General features: G+C 48.0%; 1 protein-coding gene across 2 annotated transcripts in view; it reads right to left on the bottom strand.

Moving 5' to 3' along the window:
* Window positions 1–9,594: 9,594 nt before the first annotated feature.
* Window positions 9,595–20,367, bottom strand: part of LOC119953503 (tyrosine-protein kinase JAK2-like) — a 108,207-nt gene continuing 97,434 nt past the window's right edge. For both annotated transcript variants that reach the window (XM_038777847.1, XM_038777848.1), the window contains 4 exons: window positions 18,226–18,398; window positions 16,391–16,508; window positions 12,445–12,552; window positions 9,595–9,983 (listed from right to left, as the gene is read on the bottom strand). In XM_038777847.1, coding sequence (XP_038633775.1) covers window positions 9,879–9,983; window positions 12,445–12,552; window positions 16,391–16,508; window positions 18,226–18,398 — 504 coding nt within the window. In that variant the 3' untranslated portion in view covers window positions 9,595–9,878. The remainder of the gene's footprint in view (window positions 9,984–12,444; window positions 12,553–16,390; window positions 16,509–18,225; window positions 18,399–20,367) is intronic.

Below are 20,367 nucleotides of genomic sequence, written 5' to 3'. Positions count from 1 at the left end.
ACTTCTTGTTTAATCTCAGTCGCTTTCCAATTTGTTGAAGAGAGTGGGGGTGAGGGTGGGTGTGGAATGGTTGTTAGGACTACACCCTCCCACCAATCGTGCAGAAGCAACTTCATCAGGCAAGAAAATTAGGGTTAGGGTTAGGGTTTGATACATTTACAGATGGCACCATTTACAGCTTTAGGCCATCCTAATGCACTTAATGGCCAGCGCTTGACAAATACATGAATAGGATGGGAATAGAGGGATACGGACCCCGAAAGTGTAGAAGATTTTACTTTAGACGGGCAGCATGGTCGGCACAGGCTTGGGGGGCCGAAGGGCCTGTTCCTGTGCTGTGCTTTTCTTTGTTCTTTTGAAGATTAGTCACTGTTGCAATATAGGAAATAGGCAGTAGCCAATTTACACAGCAAGCTCCCGTGGTGGTGGAGCAGTGGTATTGTCACGGGACTGGTAAACCAGCTACCCAACGTAATGCTTTGGGATCCAGGGTCAATTCCCGCCACTGCAGATGGTGAAATTTGAATTCAATAAAAATCTGGAATTAAAAAAGTTTAACGATGACCATGAAACCATTGCTGATTATTGTAAAACCCCATCTGATTCATTAATGTCCTTTAGGGAAGGAAATCTGCCGTCCTTACCTGGTCTGGCCTACACGTGACTCCAGACCCACAGCAATGTGGTTGACTCTTAACTGAGAGTCTCTGAGACACTAAACACCTGAAAGCTAACACCACTGACAGTGCATCGCTCCCTCCATACCTGCTGGGAGGGTCGGCAAGACCCTATCTGACTTTTTATCTTCGTCTCTCTCATCTGGGGCTGGATTCACCGATCTCCCGCTGAAAAGTTGGCGAGGCGGGAATCGCGCTGCGCCAGTTGGCGGGCCCCCCCCCGGCGATTCTCTGGCCCGCGATGGGCCGAAGTCCCGCTGCTGTAATGCCTGTCCCGCCGGCGTGAATCAAACCACCTCTCTTACTGGCGGGCCTGTGCTGTGGGGGCACTCTTTTCCCTCCGCGTTGGCCACAGCCTCCGCGATGGCCGACACGGAAGTGAGCCCCTCCCCTGCGCATGCGCGGGGATGACGTCACCAGCCGCTGACGCTCCCACGCATGCACGGACTTCCGCCGGCCGGCGGAGTCCCTTTGCCCCGGCTGGCGTGGCGCCAAAGGCCTTCCACACCAGCCGGCGGGACGGCAACCACTCCGGCGCGGGCCTAGCCCCTCAAGGTGAGGGCTTAGCCCCTAAAGGTGCGGAGAAATCCGCACCTTTGGGGCGGACCGACGCTGGTGGTTCCCGCCACTCCATCCCGCCGGGACCCCACGCCCCGCTGGGTAGGGGAGAATCCTGGCCCTGATACCTGGACTTTCCTCGTCTGCGTGTGTCAGCAGCAACATGCTAGCCTGTCGACCAGGAACGGGCTGCAAGGTGACTTTCATCAGAGCTTTCTGGGCCTGTGTACCTGGTTTGATTTTGTGTTTGTCTAAGATTTGTACCATTGCTTTGTCCTTTGTTGTTTGATTGACACACCTTTTCATTGACTGCACTTTTCCTGTGTCAGTCAATATCCTTTCTCGCAACCCTCGTATATTTTTGGGAGAGGGTAGGAAAGGTGGAAGATCAGCCACAAACGCAATGAATGGGAAAGCAGTCTCAAAGGGACCGAATTGTCTCCCCCTGTTCCAATTTCTTAAATGAAGCCGGATGGGGAAATTCATTACTCATTGAGTTAATTTATGTTGTTGAGTGGTTTCGCTTTCGGGATTTGGCCAGTCAGCTGATACTCTGTGATGTGCCTCAAGCTCTGTGATCATTTCTGACTTTTGGAAAAGAAAATATACACAAACAATGAGCACAATCTGTCACCTGATGGGAGATTTGAGAATTGAAATGTTTGAATTCCACCTTGTCCCGTACCGGCTGATGTCTACTGCATTTCAGATATAAACTTGGATAGTAACAATTCTGCAGGTGCAATGTACTCCTCCCATAGAAACGTTGCAGTCCATCAATTTTTCCCCATTTCTCCTTGGCCTTTTTCTGCTGTTTCTTTCCACTCTGTTCAATTTCCGAAGCCAATTACTTCTCCTCGGGATAGATGGGAGCATACGGCAAGGGGAACAAGAATAGATGTTTAAGGGAGAGTGGGAATGGATAGGGAAGGGTTCACTGATGGATTTTTGAGTTTTAATTGGACCCAGATTAAGGTCCCAGTTGGAGACATTCTCAGGTGAGAATTTCTCACAGAAGAACGAGGATGAGAAGGAGACCATTCGGCCCCTCCAGCCTGCTCCACCATTCAGTAAGAACATGGCTAATTTGAGTGTGGCCTAAGTGCCACTTTCCTGTCTATCCCCATAATCCTCGACTCCTTTGTCAACCGAAAATCTGACCAACTCACCGTTGAAAGTATCTAATGACCCAGCCCCCACTGCTGACTGGGGAAGAGAATCCCAATGTACTCTACCTGTGACCTTGCCAATGCTCTGTACAGCTGTAGCAAGACTCCTCTATTTGTATACACCATTAATTACTCTTGCAAGAAAGGCCAAATTTCCATTTGCCTTCGTAATTTCTTGCTGTTCCTGCATGCTTACCGTTTGTGGTTCATGTACAAGGACACACAGATCCCTTTGTAGTCTCGCTCTATTTTAAATGATATTCTTGTTTACCTATTCTTGCCGCCAAAGTGGACAAGATGGAGTTGTCGGTTTCATACGAATTAGGAGCAGGCTGAGGCCCTTTGAGCTAGCTCTGTCATTCGATAAGGTCATATCTGATCTGATTCTGGCCCCATCTCTACTTTCCTGTCCCCCCTCTACACCCTGGTCTCTCCCTTGTCAATCAAGAGTCTGTCTAACCTAACTCAGCCTTAGAAGTATTCAATGACCCCCACCCTACCACAGGCTGACCTCCCTCTGAGAGAAAAATTCTCCTCATCTCCATCGGGGGATCCCTTATTTTTAAACTGTGTCCTCCTAGTTCTAGCTTCTCCCACAGGGGGAAACAGCCATTCAGCACCCACCCTGTCATGTTCCTTCAGGAACTTGCATGTTTCAATGAGATCAACTCTTATTCTTCCAGGGTGTGATTTAATGGGGAGAAAGTCCGATTGTGGGTGCGTTTAGTGGGGTGTTTCCCGGCGTCTGCAGTGCTGAGTCCAACCCCACTATTAAACGAGGCTGCACTTGCATCCATTTCCTCTCGCGGGATTTAACAGCCTCATAACGTTGCCGCGTCAGGCGCGACGCAACCGTTCGATTGGGCCTCTGAACGCCGACGGATACAGACCCAATCTGTCCAACCTTTCATCAGAGGATAACCCCCGCATCCCAAGAATCAGTTGCGTGGAGCCTCTTTGAACTGCTTCTAATGCAATTATATCCATTCTTAAATAAGGAGACCAAAACTGTACACAGCATTTCATGTCCCGGTACAACAGCGTAAAGCTTCCCTAATTTTATATGCCATTCTTCTTGCAATAAATGACAAGATTCCATTTGCCTTCCTGATCACTTGCTGTACCTACTTACTAATGCTTTGTGATTCATGTACCAGGACACCCAGATCCCTCTGTACCTCAAGAGTTCGGCAATCTCTCTCCGTATAAATAACATCAATATTAGTGTGAAATTGATGGGTTTGAAGGCTGATTAATCCCCTGATAATCTACATCCCAGAGTACTTAAGGAAGTGGCTCTAGAAATACTGAATGCATTGTTGGTCATCTTCCAGGATTCTATAGACCCTGGAACAGTTCGTGCAGATTGGAGGTTAGCTAATGTAACTCCACCGTTTAAAAAGGGAGGGAGAGAGTAAATGGAATTATAGACTAGTAAACCTGATGCCGGTAGTGGGGAAAATTTTAGAATCCATTTATCAAAGATTTTAGCGCAGAGCACTGAGAAAATAGTGGCAGGATCGGACAGAGTCAGCATGGATTTATGAAGGGAAAATCATGCTTGACAAATCTACTGGAATTCTTCGAGGATTAATTAGTAGAGTTGACAAGGGGGAGCCAGTGGATGTGGTGTATTTGGACTTTCAGAAGGTTTTGACAAAGTCCCGCATGTCCTCTTCACAACTTACTCTCCCACCTACCTTTGTGTCGCCAGCAAACTTAACCGCCATACATTCAGTCTCTTTATCAAAGAGTTTGACATCGATTGTAAATAGTTGAGGCCCAGGCCCTGATCCATGTGGTACCCCACTGGTTACATCTTGCTGTGTGAAAATGACCTATTTATCCCCACTCTCTGTTTCGTGTTAGCTACCCTCCATCCGTGTTGATATGTTAACTCCACACCAAGAGGTCTTATTTTGTGCAGCAAACTTTGATGTGACACCTTATCCAACGGTTTGTGGGCGTTGGGGGGGGGGGGGGGGGGGGGGGATTTGGGGTTAAACCTGGAATTGGAATTACTATAACTGACCCTGGAAGATCTAACCTGGAGAGAGTATTGGAGGCTTGTGATGGAGAAGGGGAAGGCACATATTCTGCTTACCTCTGTGATTATTTCCCAGAGGATGTGAGGGGATGATTTTTGCTAACATTACAGGATCCCAAAGGAATTCCGACCGTCGCACACCTCGGTCAGCCATCAGGTTCTAATTTTCCCGAAGCGCTGGCCTAGTTTCCCTTGTGGGCCCCACCAAACAGGGCCATTGATCCCCAAGGGGCTGATTACCCACCAGTGGTTGGGTACGTGCAATCAATCAAAAGTGCCTTGTCCTGACAGCTTGGAGGCAGAGGGATTTATGGGTCCATTGTACCTCAACAAGTAGAGTAGGCATGCGTCCAATTGTTCTGACATAAGCCCTGCCCGCCCACAAACTCACCAAATTCAGGTGGTGACTCATTGTTGAGTGAGTGCTCGCTCAGATTTGCAAAAATCATGTCCTATCAAACCGAGGCCAGAAATTGTTTAATAAATCCAGTAAATAAACATAAATCAGTTCATATATTATGTTAGAATTGATGCAATTGTAAGCTACATTGGAAAGAGAGGTGAAGCTCTTACTTGAGCCTTGTTTTTTTTTGGGGGGGGCAGCAAGCTACCATTGTATCATTTCGTAGAATCACCAATTTTCAAGGGTTCACTTGGGAGAGTAGCAACAGTGTACATATATTTTTTTTAAAGGGCCTAAAGGGTGTTTAATCTTTCTTCACCCCCCCCCCCCCCTTAAATCTCTTTGTGAATTCAGATCGGAGGGGATGGAGGCTAGGGCAGTTGCATGCTCCTCCTGTTGGATGTGGGTGGTGAGGGACACCACCAGTGTCCTCGCTGACTACACCTGCGGGAAGTGCACCCAGCTCCAGCTCCCCAGAGACCGTGTTAGGGAACTGGAGCTGGAGCTGGATGAACTTTGGATCATCCGGGAGACAGAAGGGGTGATGGATAAAAGTTACAGGGAGGTAGCCACACCCAAGGTACAGGACAAGAGTAGCTGGGTTATAGTCAGGGGAAAGAAAACGAACAGGCAGACAGTGCAGGGATCCCTTGCGGCCATTCCCCTTCAAAACAAGTATACCGTTTTGGATGCTGTTGGGGGGGATGACCTACCGGGGGAAGGCCCTAGCGGCCAAGTCTGTGGCACTGAGCCTGGCTCTGGGGCTCAGAAGGGAAGGGGGGAGAATAGAAAAGCAATAGTGATAGGAGACTCAATGGTTAGGGGAATGGATAGGAGATTCTGTGGTCGCGAGCGAAACTCCCGGAAGGTATGTTGCCTCCCGAGTGCCAGGGCCAGTGATGTCTTGGATCGAGTTTACAGGATTCTTAAGGGGGAGGGCGAGCAACCAGAAGTCGTGGTGCACATAGGCACCAACGACATGGCTAAGAAAAGGGATGAGGATCTAAAAAGTGATTTTCGGAGTTAGGTTGGAAGCTAAAGGGCAGAACAAACAGAGTAGTGATCTCAGGATTGCTACCGGTACCACGTGCAAGTGAGGCAAAGAACAGAAAGCGAGTGCAGCTGAACACGTGGCCACAGGGCTGGTGCAGAAGGGAAGGCTTCAGATATGTGGATCATTGGGATATCTTCTGGGGAAGGTGGGACCTGTACATGAAGGATGGATTGCACCTAAACTGGAGGGGCACCAATATCCGGGGTGGGAGGTTTGCTGGAGCTCTTCAGGAGTGTTTAAACTACTTTGGCAAAGGGATAGGAACCAGAGCTATGGATCAGAGGATAGGGTAGCTGTTGAACAGGCAGAAATAGTATGCAGCGAGTCTGTGAGGAAGGACAGACAGTTGATAGGGCAAAGTTGCACTCAGTGGAATGGGTTAAAGTGTGTCTGTTTCAATGCAAGGAGTGTCAGGAATAAGGGAGATGAACTTAGAGCATGGATCAGTACTTGGAACTACGATGATGTGGCCATTTCGGAGACATGGATTTCACAGGGGCAGGAATGGTTGTTAGATGTTCCAGGGTTTAGATGTTTTCAGAAGAATAGGGAGGGTGGTAAAAGAAGAGGGGGAGTGGCACTGTTAATTAGGGAGTGCACCACAGCTGCAGAAAAGGAGGTAGTTGAGGCGGGTTTGTCTACTGAGTCAGTATGGATGGAAGTCAGAAACAAGAAAGGAACAGTCATTTTATTGGGAGATTTCTATAAACCCCCCAGTAACAGCAGAGAGATAGAGGAATAGATTGGCGGCAGATCTTGGAAAAGTGCAGAAGTAACAGAGTTGTTGTCATGGGTGACTTCAACTTCCCTAATATTGACTGGAACCTCCTTAGCGCAAATGGTTTGGATGGAGCAGATGTTGTCAGGTGTGTACAGGAAGGATTCCTGACTCAATATGTAGATAGGGGGAGGCCATATTGGACTTGGTGCTCGGCAATGAACCAGGCCAGGTGTCAGATGTCTCGGTGGGAGAGCATTTAGGTGACAGTGACCACAACTCCTTGACCTTTACCATAATCATGGAGAGGGATAGGAGCACACACTATGGGAGGGTATTTAATTGGGGGAGGGGAAATTATACTGCTAGTAGACAGGAGCTGAGGAGTATAAAGTGGGAACAATTGTTCTCGGGGAAATGCACAACAGTAATGTGGGGATTGTTAAAGGAGCACTTGCTGGGAGTGCTGAATAGTTTTGTCCCACTGAGACGAGGAAGGAATGGTCAGGTGAAGGAGCCTTTGATGACAAGAGAAGTGAAGCTTCTAGTCAAGAGGAAGAAGGAAGCTTACGTAAGGTTGAGGAAGCAAGGATCTGACTCAGCTCTAGAGGGTTACAAGGTAGCCAGGAAGGAACTCAAAAATGGACTGATGAGAGCTAGAAGGGGGCATGAAAAAGCCCTGACGGGAAGAATGAGGGAAAACCCCAAGGCGTTCTACACTTATGTGAGAAATAAGAGGATGATCAGAGTGAGAGTAGGGCTGATCAGGGATAGTGGAGAGAACTTGTGCCCAGAGTCTGAGGAGATGGGGAAGGCCCTAAATAAATACTTTGCTTCAGTATTCACTAGAGAGAGGGACCTTGTTGCTCATGAGAACGGTGTGAACCAGGTTAATAGGCTCAAACAGGTTGACATTAAGGAGGAGGATGTGCTGTAAATTTTGAAAAGCATCAGGACAGATAAGTCCCCTGGGCCTGACGGGATATACCCAAGGTTACTACGGGAAGCGAGGGAGGAGAATGCTGCGCCGTTGGCGATTATCTTTGCGTCCTCACTCTCCACTGGAGTAGTAATGGATGATTATAGGGAGGCGAATGTTGTTCCCCTGTTCAAGAAAGGGAATAGGGAAATCCCTGGGAATTACAGACCCATCAGTCTTACGTCTGTGGTGAGCAAAATATTGGAAAGGGTTCTGAGAGATAGGATTTATGATTATTTAGAAAAACATAGTTTGATTAACGATAGTCAGCATGGCTTTGAGCGTGGTAGGTCATGCCTCACAAGCCTCATTGAATTCTTTGAAGATGTGACGAGACACATTGAAGAAGGTCTGGCAGTGCATGTGGTGTATATGGATTTCAGTAAGGCATTTGATAAGGTTCCTCATGGTAGGTTCATTCAGAGAGTTAGGGGGCATGGGATACAGGGAAATTTGGCTGTCTCGATACAGAATTGGCTGGCCGAAAGAAGACAGCGAGTGATCGTGGATGGAAAGTATTCCGCCTGGAGGTCAGTGACCAGTGGTGTCCTGTAAGGATCTGTTCTGGGACCTCTGCTCTTTGTGGGTTTTATAAATGGCTTGGATGAGAAAGTGGAAATGTGGGTTAGTACGTTTTGCCGATGACACGAAGGTTGGGGTAGTTGTAGATAGTGTTGAGGGTTGTTGCAGGTTACAACAGGACATTGACAAGATGCAGAGCTGGGCTAAGAAGTGGCAGATGGAGTTCAACCTTGAGAAATGTGAAGTGATTCATTTTGGAAGATCGAATTTGAATGCTGAATACAGGGTTAAAGGCAGGATTCTTGGAAGTGTGGAGGAACAGAGGGATCTTGGGATTCACGTACATAGATCCCTCAAAGTTGCCACCCAGGTTGATAGGGTTGTTAAGAAAGCGTATGGTGTGTTGGCTTTCATGAACAGGGGGATTGACTTTAAGAGCCGTGAGGTTTTGCTGCAGCTTTATAAAACTCTAGTTAGACCACACTTGGAATATTGTGTCCCGTTTGGTCGCCTCATTATAGGAAGGATGTGGATGCTTTGGAGAGGGTACAGAGATTTACCAGGATGATGCCTGAGGGCATGTCTTATGAAGAAAGGTTGAGGGAGCTAGGCCTTTTCTCACTGGAGTAAAGAAGGCAGAGAAGTGACTTGATAGAGGTGTACAAGGCGATGAGAGGCATGGGTAGAGTGGATAGCCAGAGACTTTTCCCCAGAGTGGAAATGGCTGTCATGAGGGGACATAATTTTAAGGTGATTGGAGGAAGGTATAGGGGAGATGTCAGAGGGAGGTTCTTTACACAGAGAGTGGTGGGTGTGTGGAATGCACTGCCAGCAGAGGTGGTGGAGTCAGAGTCATTAGGGACATTTGAGCAACTCTTAGACAGGCACATGGACAGCAGTAGGTTGAAGGGGCCTAGGTTAGGTTGATCTTAGATTAGGATAAATGGTCGGCACAACATCGTGGGCTGAGGGTCTGTACTGTGCTGTACTGTTCTATGTTTTAATGTTACAATGCTGTGATGCCTGTAGATGGCGTTTTCGTGGGATATGCCACTTCACGCCAAGCAGCGATAGGTCATAGGAGTTTCAGTCTGAAGGAACTGTCGATCGCCCCCCCCCCCCCCCACCTACCTATCCCCCCCTTCCCACTGCGCCCCCCCCCCCTCCCCCAAAACAAGTGCAGCTATCAATAGGCAGATACCCCAGCTATTCAGCCCATCTTCAGTTTCAGTACCGAGGAAGGCATCAACTGCAAGTTAGCTTGAAGACAAACAGTAAGTTATATTAAATATGTGCTGACTGTGCCTCTCTCCACACTCTCGCTGCCTTTTATCTCTGTTGCCTGCGCCTCAGCACTCGGAGGGGGAGCTCGTAGTAGTTTAAATGTGACATAAGTGCAAGAAAAGTGCAGAAGGAGAAGATGCCGTCCTTGCATCTGATTCCTTCCAACTTACAGCAGTTGTGATGTGACGTCCTGTTCAATATTTATTTCGAAGATGTTGAACAAAGTGGGATTGGGCAAGCTGTGGCGGTGGAAGCTAAAGCTGCTCCACATAGCAGCGATCACTGCACTCGCTCAGAGTAATTAATTGTGCGATGCTCAATGAGGCAGTTCAAACAACTTGTTAAAGTGAAACATAAATGCAAGGGCTGTGCGTTTCTTAATGAATGAGTTTTGCTTTCGTGAAAGGGCACAACGTGTCCGCCATGTTGTCTCCGTGAGGTGGGTGTCCTCCAACAAGCCAAGCTAATCACCGTAGGGCGTTGTACATTTCTTCGATCTTTTGCTGCAGTTCTATGAAGGTCGGTCTCTGCGCGGGACTGTGGTTCCAGCAACTGAGCATTATATTGTACATCTGCACAATAGTTAAAAAGGAGATAAAATTAACATTTAATACCGGGACCAAACAACACATTCAAATCACCGTAACAGGAATGACTCAAACACACTCCTGGAAGATCAATAAGTAGGCTTACATTAACACTGCAATGAAGTTACTGTGAAAATCCCCTAGTTGCCACACTCCGGCGCCTGTTCGGGTACAAGGAGGGAGAACTCAGAATGTCCAATTGACCTAACAAGCACGGCTTTCGGGACTTGTGGGAGGAAAGCGGAGCACCCGGAGGAAACCCACGCAGACACGGGGAGAACGGGCAGACTCCGCGCAGGCAGTGACCCGAGGCCAGAATCGCACCTGGGACCCTGGCGCTGTGAAGCCACAGTGCTAACCACTGTGCTGCCGTGCCGCCGTACAAGATATGGTGGATTAACGAGTAAATTTATTGCCTGTTGTGGGCTGGGCCAAACACAGACCACTCTTATCCATTCCTAGTTCAATGAATAATATGGTGTATGCGGAAACCATTGACCTCATTGTGGCCATGCCAGCTCTTTGATCGGAAGCTTCAGATATTCCCGCTCCCGCTGAACTTTCCCCAAAGCCCAGCAATTGTACTTTTTTTTCTTTTCACCGATAGATTGTTTTGAATTTCATTACCAAATGTGTTTTATCATTCTCTCCAGATCACGGCTCACTGCATTAAAAGCATTTCCTTCATCTCCACCCCCTCACCAATTGTCCTAAAGCCCATGCGGAATCAATTGCTCTTGGTTGGAGTAACATTAAAATACTCCAATCCTTTCAAAATCCCCGGGCCAGGGGCTGGGAACCATCAGCCGGTCCTCGCACTCCTCAATGGCCGGTCCTCGCACTCCTCAATGGCCGATCCTCGCACTCCTCAATGGCCGGTCCTCGCACTCCTCAATTGCTGCCTCTACTCTGTGAAACTGGGAGACCCCGGAGGTTTCTGGCGAAGTTATGCCATCGCAATGGGAGCAGTTTCCAGGAAATTCACAGCCGCTGCCGACCTTTGGCCAGTTTTTGTTTCAGTTTTATAATTTCCTGGCGTCTTAGTCATGGCGCTGGGTTGTTGGATTCAGGGGCTAGCCTTGTGCTACAGCGAGTGGACCCAATTCAAGCGCCTGTTACACGCTCATCCCAACATCATCTCCAGTGTTCTCTGCCGAGTCTATTTTTAAATTGATTCAAGGGGATGTGTGCATCATTGGCCAGGCCAGAATTTATTGCACACCCCCAATTGCTCTTGAGAAGGTGATGACAAGCCAATTGTTTTCCACACCAGGGGCGGGATTCTCCGCAGCCCCGCGCCACAATCGTGTTTGGTGCAGGGGCGGAGAATCGATCTTTATGCGGAAATCTTAGCCGGCGCCTCTCCCGCAGCTGGAGAATCGCTCGGGCGGCGCGGCTGGGGGGGGGCCATTGACAGAGGCCTCCCCCCGCGATTCTCCGGGCAAAACTGGCCGAGTTCCCGAAGGCGTGGTTCCAACCACGTATTGGCCGTCGGGAACCTCGGGTGACGGTTGCAGACTCAGTCCGCGGCCGCCCTGATTGGGGGGGGGGGGGGGGGGGTGGTGGTTTGGGGGGGGGGGGGGGGATCGAGCACCCGGTGGGGGGGCCTCATGGACGGCCGGGGCAGCGATCAGGCGGTTCGGATCCGCGGGCCGCGCGCCATCTCTGGGGGGGCCTACATTATCGATGTTGGCCCTCGGTCCGAGTCCACCACGGTCCGAGTCCATGCACGGCGCGGCCGCGGCATGCCGTCGCTGTGCGCAAGAGCGGACTCGCGACCGGAAGTGCGGGGGCCCGTAATCGCAGCTGACATTGCAAGAAGCACCCCACGGCCCTGCCAGCCCCCTGCAAGGTAGGAGAATAGCTGTAGATTTTCCTGAGGAAAGTCAAGAGTGAGACAGCAGCGTTTTTACACTGGCGTGGGGACATAGCCCTATTTTTGAAGAATCCAGCCCCAGATCTGTAAGGGGATCGAGAGAGTAGAGCAAAGACATTGGATCAAAGGCAATCTGGTTGTTGGACTGGCTCAGGCAACTAAAACAATGAATAATTGACTAATGGGATCACCAACTTCAATCCCTGCTCTTTGCTGTGTTGGTTGAGTGCAACCAGTTCGTATAATTGGTCTTGACATCTCTGGGCTGGAGAGGGGAAATCTTGACGGTCATCCAATCCTTTTGTTTAAATCTGGGAAAATCTTTTCCTGGCGGATAAATCCTAAACCACAACCCCAGGACATGGTGGCGAGATATGTCTAACCGAATGGGAAGTCGACATTAAGCTTTAATATCAGTCTGGGCCATTCCCATTAAAATGGTTGGGTGGATATTCTTGGGTCGGTCAATGTCTAAGTGGTTTTCTGGCCTGAATGTAGACCCAAGGTTCCATCATATCACCCACAAAGACAAAGGTCTTGGACAACCCCTGGTCTGCGCAGCTTCCTTACCTCTCTCGGGCAGTCCTGAGGTGCTCGCAGCCGTTTGGTTTTCAGCACTTCCAGCATTTGCAGGACAATCTGGCCTTGTACATCTGAACCGATCATCCGCAGAAACTCCTTTTCAGAGGAAAAAGAGGACAGGAACATAATTTTGATTGCTGTATTTCCAAACTTTTCTCTTTGAGTCTGAAAGACACCATCTCCTCCATTCTTCCTCCTCCGCGCGATCCCAAAGGGCAAAAATTGAGTCACCTCACACCGCCTCCTAATCCGGCTTATTTCCTCCCGGCCCCTCAAAATCAGTTTTCCCCTGCACAATTTAAAGATTCTCAAACATTAAACTTGACGATTTTCCCCCTTGCTTTTAAAAAAAAAAGTAAAATACCCAATTATTTTTTTTCCAATTAAGGGGCAATTTAGCATGGCCAATCCACCTATCCTGCACATCTTTTTGGGTTGTGGGGGTGAGACCCACATAGGCAGGGGGGGAATGTGCAAACTCCACCCGGACAGTGACCCAGAGCAGGGATCGAACCTGGGACCTCGGCGCCGTGATGTAGCAATGCTATTATTATAACCGCTGCGTCACCTCAGGATTCTCAAAGTTGAATTAAAAATTGCTGTATCCTTTACCAGGTGGCCTTTGACTGCTGCTGCACTCAAGCAGAAAGGGAGGGGCTCGAAGCTGCCTGGAACATTTGCTCCATCCTGCCACCAGGAGGCTACATCCGGGGCAGATAAATTGGTCCCTGCTGCCTCTGAGAACCTAAAGGCTGACTGGAAAATTACAGTCAACCTCCTTCAATTGGTCATAGAATCATGGATTCCCAACAGTGCAGTAGGAGGCCATTCGGCCCATTGGGTCTGCACCAACCCTCTGAAAGAGCACCCTACCTAGGGTGAGGCCCCCACCCTATCCCTGTAAGCCCCACCTAACCCTTTGGACACCAAGGGGCAATTTAGCGCGGCCAATCCACCTACCCTTCACATCTTTGGTCTGTGGGAGGAAACCCAAGCAAACACGGGGAGAATGTGCAAACTCCACACGGACAGTGACCCAGGGCCGGGATTCAAACCCGGATCCCTGGCGATGTGAGGCAGCAGTGCTAACCACGGTGCCGTCCCTTTTGTTTTTTTAGTACTGGCCCTTGATTAGTTTGATCCACTCCCCACTGGATGTGGGTAGGGGGCCCTGCTACCTCCCCCCCACCCCCCTCCCCTCCCCCCACTCCCCCCACTCTGCGAAAATGGCCTAGAGGCAGGAGATAACTAGCATTCTGGCCAGCAGGGCTGTTTTTAGCACCTTCCCGCTTCCACTCCCACCCCTCAAATCCCAGCCCCTTTTGCCTGGACCCTTTTTCTGACTGCCACCCCATTTTTCCTTGCTGTCATGTTTTGATCATGCTTTGATGTTGACATTATTCACTTTAAATTCCCGTGTCAAAACATCGAAGGGAATTTGCCTGTGTAAAGAGGTCACACTGTAATTACACCCTCCCATCAGTGGCGGCGCTGTGGCACCACACTTCTGTGACTGCCAACTCCTTCACCTCCACTGCAGTGAAACCTTTGTGTTCCAACCACCGCTGGGTCTCTGATTCCCAAATGACTGGAAACTTTTCATGTAGCAGTGAACGACAATTGCAAAATCAGTGTATTACAGAAAAAACATGGATAGAAATTAATGTTTTAAACTGGGAAGTGAATAAATTCGGACTAATGTGCAGCCTGGTTCAATCATCCCCTGCCTCCTAGCCTTGCCCACCTGAAGAATATGCTTGCGTTTTGATTTACGATGAACAACATTGAGGAGATTAATTGGTTACTGTTGATTCACTGGACATTCTGATACTAAATGAAGGACAAGATGGTAGCCCAATGAGGTGACTATTTTTTTTAAAAAGAGTGTCAAATTTTCTAATTATATTTCAACTTGCATGATCCAAATCCAATCAGTCTTGTTTTTCCGTGACATATTTGGCATTGTTTATCTGTACTTTACCTCAAACTCCAATACGTACACTTCTTGGAAATCAGAACTTGAGGTAGCACCTGTTACTTGACATCAGTCCCTGAAGGGAACCGGCTATTTCTCATAGGTAAAAGGGTCATTAATTTAGCCATTTTAATGGAAATACTAAAAGCCCAGTTTAAAGTCCATTTTAAAATGGATTTCATCATATAACTTCAAGCACAACTTAGATTACAAAAAAAAACACAGCTTGCAGGATTTGCAGTGGCAAAGCACAGAATTTGAAACATCTAAAGGTTAGCTAAAGCTGATGCAACATTTTACTGAAAAGTTAAATTGACATTATAAACTGTCCATTGTTCCAATGAACAGAATTGCAAAAGTTACGCAGCTAACCACAATCTGATCAAGGTCAAAATAAGCACCATGATTATATGAATCCACCATTGTTCAGAATGCAGATCAGCAGAACAACCAGTAAAAGCTAGAATTGATTAAAAGTATAAATCACATTCCAACACATAGAAAGCACCCAAAGATGCACGATATCCGCATATATGTTACACATTGATCATAGAATTTACAGTGCAGAAGGAGGCCATTCGGCCCATCGAGTCTGCACCGGCTCCTGGAAAGAGCACCCCACCCAAGGTTAACACCTCCACCCTATCCCCATAACCCAGTAGCCCCACCCAACAATAAGGGCAATTTTGGACAATCCACCTAACTTGCACATCTTTGGACTGTGGGAGGAAACCGGAGCACCCGGAGGAAACCCACGCACACACGGGGAGGATGTGCAGACTCCGCACAGACAGTGACCCAAGCCGGAATCGAGCCTGGGACCCTGAAGCTGTGAAGCGATTGTGCTATCCACAATGCTACCGTGCTAACCCATGACAACTAACCATCCAACCAAATGCATTTGAGACCCATCCAAGCCAATCAGCACTTTGCAGGGGTAGGGACAGATGGAGCCAGACCGATAACATTCTCTTTAAACATAGAGGTCCGGCCAGTCATTTTCCATCCAGGATCATTCTATACCTTTTACCTAACTATTCGCTATCCTTATTTCGTATGTCATATTTCCAATCTAACTCTTAAAGTCTGCGCAAGCTGTTCTGCTTTGAGCAAGAAACCGTTACTGCATTTTGAAAGTTAAATCTGTTTGTAAACCATTAAGCCATATATTTCTCTTAAAGTCTTTTGCTGGCAAGGGCTTTATTCAGAACATTTGATTTAGAACCACAAGAAGATTTCAGTCTCTCAATTATAATCAATAGACACAATAAAAGATTTTTATTTCACATCCGAGAAGTGTAACTTGAATTTCTATTGAGTTTTGATGTGTATACGAGACTACACATAAACCGCATGGTGGATTCCCACATTCCCCTACCAGCATCGCAAAACATGGACATTCCCACGGCCCTCAGTCTGCCCTTCCACCGAGCAATCTACCGTGCAAATTCTGACCTTGTGTGATAGTGCAATAAGATGGAAGTAAAAAAAAACCCTCCGTAGCCTGTCATTTGGATGGGAAGACAGAGGCGTGTCAGGCTTTCTGCGTTTTGAAGTCTTTGTCCGAGACGGATGATGGAACCATCAATTCACCAGACACGTGTTTCCGATATGAATCTAGGCTTTAATCGACTTACTTCAGAGCCAGCCTGTTACCTGTTGATGAACTCTTAGTGAACTCAGGCTGACTCTGGACAAGGGTACTTATACAGCAACACTAGGGGGAGGAGTCATGGGTGGAGCCAAGGGTGGAGTCCAGTACAAGTTACTGAGTACTCCCAGCGCTACACCCCCTGGTGGTTGGATAGCGCTACTGCGCTTACAAAGACAGTGTGAATTATCATATCATATACATTACATTCACCACAGCGGATTTGCCACATTTACCTCTGCAGGGGTTTGGAACCACAGGCTCAGCACCGTTTGCGGATTTGCCGCCACCTCAATATTAGCACTTACCATAGGCGGACTCCTGCTTCGATCACTGTACGTGAACAACTCGTAAAGTACCACGCCAAAACTCCACACGTCCGACTCCCTGGAAAACTTGCTGTCGGTCAGAGATTCAAGAGCGTACCTAAAACCCGAAGGGATTTTAGTTCAAAAATGATGGTCCAGACTTTCCGAACAGCATGATCAAGTTATCAGGGTAACTCCCACTCACCGGTGTTTTTTAAAAAATCCATTTGTGAACGTGAGCAGTGCTGAAATGGCCTAACAAGCCACTCAGTATTCAGGCATTAAGGCAGCTGACGTCTCAATATTGCCCACCCCTATTACCCTTGAGAAGTGAGCTTCCTCAATTCCTGAATACTGAGTGGCTTGTTAGGCTATTTCATCAGGACTGGACCCAAATCCAGGTTAGGCAGGGTAAGAATGGTGGCTTTCCTTCCCTAAAGGACATTGGGGAACCAGATGGCTTTTTATAACAATTTTATGGTCACCATTACTCGTGCCAGTTTTTTAAAATCAAGATTTATTTAATGAATTCATTTAATTTATGGCAGGATTTGAGCTTGTAACTCCAGAGCAGTATTTTGAATGACTAGCCTAGCAACAAAGAACTAAGAAAAGTACAGCGCAGGAACAGGCCCTTCGGCCCTCCAAGCCTGCGCCAACCATGCTGCCCGTCGAAACTAAAATCTTCTACATTTCCGGGGTCCGTATCCCTCTATTCCCATTCTATTCGTGTACTTGTCAAGATGCCCCTTAAACGTCACTATCGTCCCTGCTTCCACCACCTCCTCCGGCAGCGAGTTCCAGGCACCCACTACCTTCGGTGTGCAAAACGTGCCTCATACATCGCCTCTAAACCTTGCCCCTCGTAGTAAGGGCGTGGAATGCCCTGCCTGCAACAGTAGTGGACTCGCCAACACTAAACGCATTGAAATGGTCATTGGATAGGCATATGGACGATAAGGGAATAGTGTAGATAGGCTTTAGAGGGGTTTTACAGGTCGGCGCAACATCGAGGGCCGAAGGGCCTGTACTGTGCTGTAATGTTCTCTGTTCTCGCACCTTAAACCTATGCCCCCTAGTAATTGACCCCTCTACCCTGGGGAAAAAACATGCTATGTTACTATGCTAAACGATGCTACCATTCCCAATCGCAGTGCATTGTAAACTGCAAGCATGTTAATTGAGGGAGCGAAGTGGCTGTTTAGGCTAGCTAATTGGGTACCAATCAAGCTTCGTCCTGCAGCTGTACTCATCCAGGCAATTGGAGGGTATTCACTGAGGTGTCACACTGCTGCCATTTCTATCTTTCTATCCATCTATGTTTCAGTGCCTCACCCTTGTCTCTGATTCCGAGAGCTGTGAATTAAAGCTCCTCGCCAGGCCCTGGACACAAAAGCCTTGGTTGCCACTCTCTCAGGGCAGTACTGAGCGAGTGCTGCACTGTCAGAGGTGCTGTCTTTAGGTGAGGCATTACACCCAGGCCCCGCCTTCCCTCTCATGTCTTTGCAGGAAGACTCGCACGGCACAATTTTGACAAAGAGCAAAAGAGTCCGCCACGGCGTCCTGGGAGAACAGGTATTTATCAACCATCATCACAAAAGCAGATTATCTGCTCACTATCACCTGGCTCTTTCTGGGAGTTTACAAATTGGAAGTGAATGAACTTCAAAAATACTTATTTGCCTGTAAACACCTTGGGGTGCCCTGTGGCCATAAACATCACTATATAAATGCAATTCTTTCTTTTGTAACAAAGGTTTCTGCAGATATTAGCCTTATGCAGTAACTGACCGAGCCACTAGGGGGACTCCTCATTGTTTGTGAAGAACTCTTACCAGAAGATCGGACTCTCTCCAGGTTCCAGCACTTTGTAATAATCCTTGTCTCCGGGTAGAATCTTGGTCAGTCCAAAGTCACCTATTTTTACACAGGTGTCACTTTCTACCAGAATGTTCCGCGTTGCCAGGTCCCTGTGTACGTAGCGTTTGGAGCCAAGATAGTCCATCCCCTTTCAAGAACAGGAAGAGTTCTCACATGTGACTTGCAGATTGGACCGTTTCAACTATTGTGCTTCATTAGGGAAAGTATAAATGCTAACCCATCCCTGAGGACCTGAGATACGTAGGCAACCCTTCGGGATTGCCCTGGAGTAGGGGGTTTAAAGACTAACACAAGAATTAGGAATAACCCTAACCCTAACCATCGAGCCTGCCCTGACATGGCTGATCTGATTGGAACCTGAACACCACTTTCCTGTCTACCACCCCGCCACCCCACCCAGCCCGTAACCCCACCCACCCCGCCACCCCACCCACCCCGCCACCCCACCCAGCCCATAACCCTTGACTCTCTTACAGAAATATATCTAACTCAAGCCTTGAGTGTATTCAGTGGCTCAGCCTCCACTGCTCCCTGGGGAAGAGAATTCCACAGATGAAAGACCCCCTGAGGGAAGAACATCTCCTGCTTCTAGTCTTGATGCGCCATCAATTAACACAAGAAGGGTAGTGAACGAAACGGTAGCTTCAATAAGCTAAACAGAAAGCCTCTTGGCCACTGATCCTGAACTGGGGCAAGGCCGGAGGTCATCCACTTTTATACTAAGCCTGAGGGGAGGAGCCACAGGCGGAGCCATCAGGCAGTGGTTTACCACAATACATGTATAGTAACAGTTTCCCGCAATACATAAAATACACTAACAGTGGTTTACCATAAATCTTAAATGGGAGAGAGTTAATTTTTAACCCCTAGTCAAGACACCCCCGCAAGGGAAAATGTGCTTTCAACATCCACCCTCAGGATTTAACACATTCCAATAAAATCACCTCCCCATCCTCTAAACTCCAAAAGGGCCAACCTGTTCAATCTTTCCTCACAAGGTTAACCCCTTCACCCCGGGGATCACTCAAGTGAACCTTCTCTGAAGTGCTTCTAATACAGTTGTGTCCATTCTTAAGGCAAAAACTGTCTAGAGGCAGTGGTGACATTGAAGCAAGTAAACCGAGCAAAATGATCGTTAAAAAATTGTACTTTGAGAATAGTTTTCAAAAATATTTTGGTGATTGTAATAACCCGCATGAGACCCATGGGGACGTCCTGATTGAGCTCCCCGTGAGGTTGGTGGAATAGAAGCTGGCCCGCTGTGGGGTGAAGGCCTAACGGCAGGCTTGTTAAAATGGACCAATAACATCGGCCAGGATGGAACCGACATCTTCAGAGGATCCTAACTGGGACTGATTATGTTACTTTTCAATTATTTACCTAATAAATCTTTGTATTTAAATCCTTCTCTGGACTCCTCTGATTATAATATTATTTGGATTGAGTCCTCGTGTGGCAGGGCTGATGCGGGCGGAGAGGTTGAGTCTGCTAGGATTGTATAACAACAATCTTTATTAGTGTCACAAGTCGGTTTACATTAGCACTGCAATGAAGTTACTGTGAAAATCCCCTAGTCGCCACATTCCGGCGCCTGTTCGGGTACACAGAGGGAGATTTCAGAATGTCCAATTCATCTAACAGCACGTCTTTCGGGACTTGTGGGAGGAAACCGGAGCACCCGGAGGAAACCCACGCGGACACGGTGAGAACATGCAGACCCCACACAGAGTGTGACCCAAGCCGGGAATCGAACCTGGGACCCTGGCGCTGTGAAGCAACAATGCTAACCACGGTGTTACCGTGCCGCCCCTTTCGCTGAAGTTCAGAGGAATGAGGGACAGGTACTCATAGAAATGCATAAAATTCTCCCAGGACGAGACAAAGTAGTTACAAGAAGGATGTTCTCGATGGCGGTAGGATGTGGGGTGGACTATTTAGGAGAGAGATGAGAAGAGATTTCTTCACCCAGAGAGTGGTGAGCCTGTGGATTTGTTTACCATTGTTCGAGGCCAAACCCATGTTTTCAAGAAGCAGTTAGATATAGCACTTGGGCAAAGGGGTCAAAGGCTATGGGAGGAAGGCGGGGTCAGGCTATT

Source organism: Scyliorhinus canicula, chromosome 18 (genome assembly GCF_902713615.1).
Source record: "Scyliorhinus canicula chromosome 18, sScyCan1.1, whole genome shotgun sequence".
Classification (NCBI taxonomy): domain Eukaryota; kingdom Metazoa; phylum Chordata; class Chondrichthyes; order Carcharhiniformes; family Scyliorhinidae; genus Scyliorhinus; species Scyliorhinus canicula.
This window is presented reverse-complemented; position numbering and strand designations above follow the sequence as displayed.